The sequence below is a fragment of the Anomaloglossus baeobatrachus genome, unplaced genomic scaffold (assembly GCF_048569485.1).
Source record: "Anomaloglossus baeobatrachus isolate aAnoBae1 unplaced genomic scaffold, aAnoBae1.hap1 Scaffold_120, whole genome shotgun sequence".
Taxonomy (NCBI): Eukaryota; Metazoa; Chordata; class Amphibia; order Anura; family Aromobatidae; genus Anomaloglossus; species Anomaloglossus baeobatrachus.
The window spans coordinates 480,034-489,406 of NW_027441890.1; the positions used below are offsets into that span (position 1 = coordinate 480,034).

The following is a 9,373-nucleotide window of genomic DNA, read 5'->3' on the forward strand; positions in this document are numbered from 1 at the left end:
GCACCCAAGGCGGCCCCGACGCAGGCACGAAAGAAAGCAGGCACCCAAGGCGGCCTCGACGCAGGCACGAAAGAAAGCAGGCACCCAAGGCGGCCCCGACGCAGGCACGAAAGAAAGCAGGCACGCAAGGCGGCCACGATGCACGCATTAACAAAATACACTAATCCTGGTTTGTCCTCAATGTTCTGAATTTTTTTTTACTCTAACAACAATAAACTATACACGTGTGGTATCGCTGTAATCACACTAACCTGGAGAACCAAGATACTTAGCTCATTTTACCACACAATTATTGTGTGAAAATACAATACCCAAAAGTCAAGGTTGAAATTCTATATTTGTCCTGCAGAAAACAGGCCCTTATGGCTATGCCCGTGGGATATATAAATGTAAGTCTCTTTGAAAAGAAAGGCAGGTAACGAAAGCACTAAAAGGAAAATTGGCCACAGCAGGAAGGGGTTAATAGATATGAGAAAACTCCACTGAACACTGCACCCTTGCCTGACCGGCAGAGAGGACTGACACCCCTCCAGTGTCAGGGAAGTCTCCTCACACAGCCTGGTACAGATCCGCTCACACATGGCGGGAAACACAGCATCCCAGGAGAAACCAACCCTGCCTCTCACCTTCTGGGGGCAGCGGCACCTCCATGGCGAGGATGCGGCCTGCACCAAACCCAACACCTCTCACAGAGCACCGCCACTCGTTTACAGCGGCCGGAAGCGTCGCAAAACTAGTACTCACCACACGGCCTATCACCATGGCAGCAATAGCAGCAGCTCGAAATACGGCTAATGACGTGGACGAAGCGCCGGAAAGTCAGCACGTGGCGCTTTCCTTACAAGAATGTGTGCGCTCGCGGATGATGCGCATGCGCACTAATGCAGAGAGTCGGTCTACTGTGAATGTGGCGCAGCGTGAGGTGTTGATGGCTGTCACTAGGATTAAACCCAGGATGGGGGAGCCACGGCTCCTTACTAGAGCACTGTATACGTGGGAACCTGCAGCTCTTTATGTTTCCTGACATCAGTATGGATAGTCCCTGACAAGTGGGCACAGTTTTATGGAGTGCAAGCAATACCCAGAGGCAAACATCCTGTGCGCCATATTGCTGCAGTGTGTGAAGACATTATGGGGGCCCCATGGTTTCTTACCCCAGCTGTGCATTCACCAGCAGCCCTGGTGGTCAAGCTCAGGAGCCTCTTCACCTGCCAGAATGTTGTCAGGTTCATACAATGCGATAGTGCTGCTTTATTTTTTCTATCATTTATCAAAATTGCCGTAAAGATGCTGCAATTTTACCAGGTTTGCAGAGTATTGTGGACACGGCCTAAGGCCCGCTTTACACGTGTTGCACGGCCTGTTTTGGACGTCATACGTCCGTGCGTTTGACATCTGTGTAAGGCTAGGTTCACACTTCCGTTTTAAATCCGTCAGCAACGGATCAGTTGTTTTTTTAGATGTCAACTGACGCAATGGATGTGTTTTTCACAGGATTCCTTTCACAGGAATCCTTTGAAAAAACTGATCCGTCGCGTCCGTTACATCCGCTATGCGTCCGTTTTTTGACGGATCAGTCATGATCTGTTTGTGTTTGGGACAGCCCAGTGGGTGTGCCAAACATGCTGGGCATGCTCAGTAGAGCTTGTCGGAATCCGGCGCTGGATTCTGTTGTAAGACTGGTTACGACGGAATCCAGCACCATAGACATCCATTACAAGCTTGACGGATTCCTGCGCGGCGCGTTAATTTTGACGGCCAGAAAAACATTACATTCTGCGTTGCTCCCGCCCGGCGGTCAGTCAAAAAACAACTGACCGTGGCGCAGCAGATGCAACGCAAGGTCATCAGTCGCAATCCGCCACTAATACAAGTCTATGGGAAACAACGGAATCCGCTAAACGGATTGCATTGTTTACCATAGCCGCGGATTGTGACTGATACATTTTAACGGAAATGTGAACCTAGCCTAAGGCTATGTTCACACATCAGTTTTTTGGCATCAGGCACAATCCTGATGCAACGGATCTGGCGCGATACGTTTTTTTTTCAGAGACAAAAAACGTTCAATGAGACGTTCCATCCGGCCGCCACATTGAGTAATTACGCCAGATCCGTCAAAAGCCGGATGCAACGCAAGGCCATCAGGCACAATCCGGCTCTAATACAAATCAATGGGGATAAAACGGATCTGGAGCTGGATCAGTTTTATCCGTTTTTTTCCGGATTCTGCCTGATGGGAAAAAACTGATGTGTGAACGTAGCCTAACCGGTGCCAGAAAAAAAAAGCATGATACTGAAATGAAGGTTCTTTTATATGTAAAACGTGAAAAGCCAGAAAAATGATCGATGCTAGATAGACTGATGTCAAACACCTATATAATTGCCCACTCCTTACATATTCTAAGCTTGCACCCTTTACATGTGACACTAAAAGGTGTTTAGCCTTGTAGGTAGCCACAAAATTAATAAATGAAAAAAACAACGTGGGGTTCACCGTATTTTTGGTAGCCAGATAAGGTAAAAGCAGACAGCCGGAGCTGGCAGCTTTACATTGGCAGATCATCAAAAACAGAGGTCACCCCACAATGTTTTTTAAAATGATTTATTTTTAAACTGGATCAGCAGCCTAATTGAAGCTGACAGCTGGGGGCTGGTATTCTCAGGGTGGGAAGGGCCATGGTTATTGGTCCCTTCCCAGCCTAAAAATAGCAGGCCGCAGTCACCCCAGAAATGGTGCACTCATTAGATGTGCCAATCCTGGCACTGTTCTCGGCTCTTGCTGTTGCCCTGGTGCGGTGGCAAATGGGGTAATATATAGGGATCATGCCAGCTGTGAATTGACAGCTGGAATCAAGTAATGGTTGGGTGTCTATCTTTACACGCCCATTACTAACTTAGTACATGCATATAGTAAAAACATAAAAAATATTTTATTTATAAAAACACCCTCTGACAGTAGCTCTCATTCACCAATTTATTATAAAAAATAAAAAGCCTTGGCGTTCTGCCGTATTTCACATGGAGGTACCACAATGTTCCACAAAAGTTCCCCTCAATGTGAAGCAGACTGTAAAGACAAAAAGTGCTAATAGGGTACTAATGTTAAAGAACGTTTGTAGGAAATATCAGATGTGCTCACCTGATGCAGTTGTGAAAATAGTCACAACTGCTATTGAAAGGGAATAAGATTACGGCTGCAGCAGGCACCATGAGGAGGTTAGCGTCAAAAGATCAAATAGAAGTGGACTCCCGCACTGTTGTAAGAACATGGTCAGCAGTAATGGTTAGATCAAGATTTTATTACGCGTTTCAGAGATCACATCTCCTTCCTCAGAAAAATCAAACATGTACAACATAAGCTATAACAACATATTGTTGTACATGTGTGATTTATCTGAGGAAGTAGAGGTGATCTCTGAAATGCGTAATAAAATCATGATTTATCCATTACTGCTGACCATCTTCTTACGACAGCGCGGGAGTCCACTTCTGTTTGATCTTTTGATGACAAAAGTTAATCTGAAGATATAAAATGAGAGAATTAATCTAATATATAAAGCTGAGTGTATGTGTGTATGTATGAGTGTGTGTATGTGTGTGTGTTTGTGTGTATGTCCGCTAAAGGAATCCGCACCGTCGCATTTACAATCACGAAATTTTGCACAGACACCTCATGTGACCCAGGGAGCGTCGTAGACTGTTTTGACAGAAAAATTTAACCCCGTGCCTTACAGTTAGTCTCTAAAATCCTGCCGCCATTAAACTGAATGGAGGTGGGAGCTATAGGTTATTAATAGCAACGGTCAGTGGTTGCTATAGGAACAAAATAAACTTAGTTGAAGCTTATGCGTGAGGTTATATGATGTCGGTGGAGAGATGGATAGAGAGACAGAAAAAGACAGACAGAGACAGATGGGGAAAGAGACAGACCTGGAAAGAGACAGACAGCCAAAGAGACAGCCCTGGAAAGAGACAGCCCTGGAAAGAGACAGACGGGAAAAGAGACAGCCCTGAAAAGAGACAGATGGAGAAAGAAACAGACCTGGAAAAAGACAGCCCTGGAAAGAGACAGACGGGCAAAGAGACAGACGGGCAAAGAGACAGCCGGGGAAAGACACAGACAGACACACACACACATAGAGATATAGAGAGACAGACAGACACACACATAGAGATATAGAGAGACAGACAGACACACACATAGAGAGAGACAGACAGACACACACAGATAGAGACAGACAGACACAGAGATAGAGAGAGACAGAGATGGAGACTGATACAAATACAGACAGAGATAGAAATAGTCAGGCAGAGCCATAGACACAGAGAGACAGACAGACAGCAACACACAGACAGAGACTAGGAGAGAGACAGCAACGCCCGGGTACTACAGCTAGTAAGGAAATAAAGACAAGCATTAGTTCCCCACCAAAATCCCAAGCAGGCACACCATAATCCATATGGAGGTCCCATGACGTTCCCATACTCAATGTCCCAGTCTATGAAAAATGCTCAGAGCATGAACCCCCCTAGGCTGGGACAGCAGCTGCTACCAGCTTTCACGCTGTGATGCTTGAGAGCCGCCACTGGCAGTGAACTACATTCACTTCATGAGGTCACCATAGTTCACTGCAAGTGGGTCACACAATAGCGTGTGAACTTCTGCTGGATTTGACGAGCTCTGACATCATGAGTTCACTGCCATGGTTCTCACACAAAGTATCACGAGAGCTGGTGGCACTGAACTGCGGTGAATTCATGATGTCACCGCTCGTCACAGTCGCTGGTGCTTTGCATGCTACTGTGTGAACCGCTCGCTGTAACGAGCAGTGACTTCATGAGTTGGGATCTTAATGATGTGATAGATTTGAAGCTCACTGACGAACGGGGAGGTGGGGGGTTATTGGCCTCGTCCAAAAGACTGATTCGGATCAAAATATCAGTTAGTTTTTTCTCTCTTTTTTTTTCCTCAAACGCGGCTATTTTGATGAAAATGTCTAATGAATCCTTTATGAGCTGTCCATAAGGTCTCGTCCAATACTGCACCATTGTCATTGCAGAGAAAATATTCTTTTAGGTTTTTGGGAATTTCATCTACGACTTCCTTGTTAGTAAGAAGTTATTAATTTAAACACAACCTAGGTGCCTTAAAGACTGAATATTGATATTGAATATCAGCGGTGACATCACTCAGATTAGCCACAGCTGGAGTCCTCCACCTGTGACAGCAAATCACCTGAGTGACTGAAGTTATCCGCAAGATCAGCGGTGCTGTCACTCAGGTAATTTCAGTTCACAGCTGGAGTCCTCCATCTGTGACCACAAATCAGGCAGTGATTGAAGTGAGCCACAGGTGGCGGACTCACCTGAGTAACGTCACCGCTGATTGCGTGGCTCACTTAATTCACGGCCTGAACCTCACAGCGGTGAGCCCAAGAGGTCACTGCCGCAACACATGCGGTATTGCGGGTCCCGCAGCTGTGACGTCAGGGGTTCACTTGAGTTCATTCTTCCGCGGCTCTGTCTGCACTCACAGCTAGCAGTCATGTTAAGATGCTAGCTGTAACAGGACAGAGATGTAGCAGAGCTGAATTGCCGTGGGACCTAGTATGGATTACTTCAGACCTGGAGGGGTGTTTGGGGGTTAATAAAGTGGTGAAAGAGGGGGCCTTTTTGTATTTTATTCTAAATAAAGGATTTTTAGGGTGTTCATGTTTATTTACTTTCACTTACAGATTGGTGATGGGGCGGGGTCTCAGATGACTGCCATCACCAATCTAGGAGTTAGTGGCAGCTATGGGCTACTGTTAACTCTTTATTACCTTGATTGCCACCGCACCAGGGCAAATCGAGAAGAGCTGGGTCCAGCGCCAGAATTGGCACATCTTATGGATGCGCCACTTCTGGGGCGGCTGTACAGGCTGTTATTGTTAGGCTGGAAAGAGCCAAATAATGATGGCCCTTCCCACCCTAATAATATCAGCCCCCAGTTGTCTGCTGTACCCGTGACTGGTTTTAGAAAAATGTCTGGACCCCACGTCATTTTTTTTAAAAATAAATCAAATACTTTAAGGCTGCGACCTCACTTTGCGTTCACCTACTTGCAGTTTAAAACGCACGTTTTGGGCTTAATTGATTTGACCAAAGTTGCCTTTTCCAGAAATTTAGCGCTGAAAACGCACGCGTATTTACCGCGTTTTAGATGCGTTTTCAGCGCTTTTTACATGCTTTTCCACCTGCGTTTTGACAGATGCGTTTTGAACATCAAGACACTGCTAAATAAAGTTTAAACTGTCAAACAGAATGAAAAAAGAGAAAAAAAAGGATCAGATCTATATTAATGGGAAAATTAAAGAAAATATAGATTTATCATAAAATTATAGCGGTAATATATATTTAATCGGTAAAATAGCATTTAAAGCATAATTTTCATAATTTTAATTGTCGGACTATGTGTGTGTGTAAAGGGACATTGCAAATCATTATTTTGATGTGCAAAAAGCATGCGTTTTGGTAGTCCAAAACGCGTTTTCTGCACATAAAAATGACATTTTTGTGTACTCACCGTAAAATGTCTTCCTTGGAGCCTTTCATTGGGGGACACAGACAGTGGGTATTATGATGTCTCCAGGGAGGCGTGACACTAGATATGAAAAAATGTTAGCTCCTCCCCCCCCCAGCATATACCCTAGCTAGGCAGGAAACTAGCTCCGTTTGGTGTAAAAGCAGTAGGAGAAGGACAACCAAAACCACAAGGGTGGGAGCTGTGTCCCCCAATGAAAGGCTCCAAGGAAGACATTTTACGGTGAGTACACAAAAATGTAATTTCCTTTCTCGCCTTTTCATTGGGGGAAACAGACAGTGGGACGTCCCAAAGCAGTCCCTGGGTGGGAACTGAACTATTAACAGTGTATAACATCAGACTAAGGGCGGCTTTGCACGTTGCGACATCGCAAGCCGATGCTGCGATGTCGCACGCGATAGTCCCCGCCCCCGTCGCAGGTACGATATCGTGTGATAGCTGGCGTAGCGGAAATTATCGCTACGCCAGCTTCACATGCACTCACCTGCCCTGCGACCGTCGCTCTGGCCGGCGACCCGCCTCCTTCCTAAGGGGGCGGGTCGTGCGGCGTCATAGCGACGTCACACGGCAGGCGGCCAATAGCGGCGGAGGGGCGGAGATGAGCAGGATGTAAACATCCTTCCCACCTCCTTCCTTTTGCATATCCTACGGAAGCCGCGGTGACGGCGGTAGGAGATGTTCCTCGCTCCTGCGACTTCACACACAGCGATGTGTGCTGCCGCAGGAGCGAGGAACAACATCGTACCGTCGCGTCAGCGTAATTATGGATTACGCCGACGCTGCACCGATGATACGATTACGAGGATTTTGTGCTCGGTAATCGTATCATCTAGGCTTTACACACTACGATGTCGCATGGGATGCCGGATGTGCGTCACTTTCAATTTGACCCCACCGACATCGCACCTGCGATGTCGTAGTGTGCAAAGCCCGTCTAAGAGCTGACCAACGAACTTAGATAATGGTATAATGCCTCAAGCATATGGAAAAATATTGGAATATACAATGAAAAATGCTACTTGCTAATTTGAACATGTGAATAATGAATTGCATACCTGCTATGAATATTAGGAAAAAGGAGATATTTAGCAATCGCATTGATCAATGTAACTGAGCCCCAAAACCTCGTCAAGGTATATCTCTATATTGGGGTCCCTAGCTCTGTGACCCTAACTGTGTGTCATCTCATTGCAATTAAAAACTGCTATGGGTGGAGAGGGGTAACTAAGGACTTTCTTATATAGGAGATGGAAAAAACATGGCCGAAAGGGGCGGAGCTGTGTTCACATTCAGAAAAAAAACTACATATAACTGAATAGGATAACTGAAGTGAGCACTAATATATATATATGAGTGCAAGCCAAAAATACATACTATATATAAGAATAAGGCTGCACATCAAACTTAGATAATGGTATAATGCCTCAAGCATATGGAAAAATATTGGAATATACAATGAAAAATGCTACTTGCTAATTTGAACATGTGAATAATGAATTGCATACCTGCTATGAATATTAGGAAAAAGGAGATATTTAGCAATCGCATTGATCAATGTAACTGAGCCCCAAAACCTCGTCAAGGTATATCTCTATATTGGGGTCCCTAGCTCTGTGACCCTAACTGTGTGTCATCTCATTGCAATTAAAAACTGCTATGGGTGGAGAGGGGTAACTAAGGACTTTCTTATATAGGAGATGGAAAAAACATGGCCGAAAGGGGCGGAGCTGTGTTCACATTCAGAAAAAAAACTACATATAACTGAATAGGATAACTGAAGTGAGCACTAATATATATATATGAGTGCAAGCCAAAAATACATACTATATATAAGAATAAGGCTGCACATCAAACTTAGATAATGGTATAATGCCTCAAGCATATGGAAAAATATTGGAATATACAATGAAAAATGCTACTTGCTAATTTGAACATGTGAATAATGAATTGCATACCTGCTATGAATATTAGGAAAAAGGAGATATTTAGCAATCGCATTGATCAATGTAACTGAGCCCCAAAACCTCGTCAAGGTATATCTCTATATTGGGGTCCCTAGCTCTGTGACCCTAACTGTGTGTCATCTCATTGCAATTAAAAACTGCTATGGGTGGAGAGGGGTAACTAAGGACTTTCTTATATAGGAGATGGAAAAAACATGGCCGAAAGGGGCGGAGCTGTGTTCACATTCAGAAAAATAACTACATATAACTGAATAGGATAACTGAAGTGAGCACTAATATATATATATGAGTGCAAGCCAAAAATACATACTATATATAAGAATAAGGCTGCACATCAAACTTAGATAATGGTATAATGCCTCAAGCATATGGAAAAATATTGGAATATACAATGAAAAATGCTACTTGCTAATTTGAACATGTGAATAATGAATTGCATACCTGCTATGAATATTAGGAAAAAGGAGATATTTAGCAATCGCATTGATCAATGTAACTGAGCCCCAAAACCTCGTCAAGGTATATCTCTATATTGGGGTCCCTAGCTCTGTGACCCTAACTGTGTGTCATCTCATTGCAATTAAAAACTGCTATGGGTGGAGAGGGGTAACTAAGGACTTTCTTATATAGGAGATGGAAAAAACATGGCCGAAAGGGGCGGAGCTGTGTTCACATTCAGAAAAAAAACTACATATAACTGAATAGGATAACTGAAGTGAGCACTAATATATATATATGAGTGCAAGCCAAAAATACATACTATATATAAGAATAAGGCTGCACATCAAACTTAGATAATGGTATAATGCCTCAAGCATATGGA

At 44.3% G+C, this 9,373-nt stretch overlaps 1 protein-coding gene across 3 annotated transcripts in view; it reads right to left on the reverse strand.

Annotated features, from left to right (window-relative positions):
* Window positions 1-722, reverse strand: part of LOC142260526 (calcium homeostasis endoplasmic reticulum protein-like) — a 175,498-nt gene extending 174,776 nt beyond the window's left edge. For all 3 annotated transcript variants that reach the window (XM_075331976.1, XM_075331974.1, XM_075331975.1), the window contains exon 1: window positions 627-722. In XM_075331976.1, the coding sequence (XP_075188091.1) occupies window positions 627-651 (25 nt within the window). In that variant the 5' untranslated portion in view covers window positions 652-722. The remainder of the gene's footprint in view (window positions 1-626) is intronic.
* Window positions 723-9,373: the final 8,651 nt, after the last annotated feature.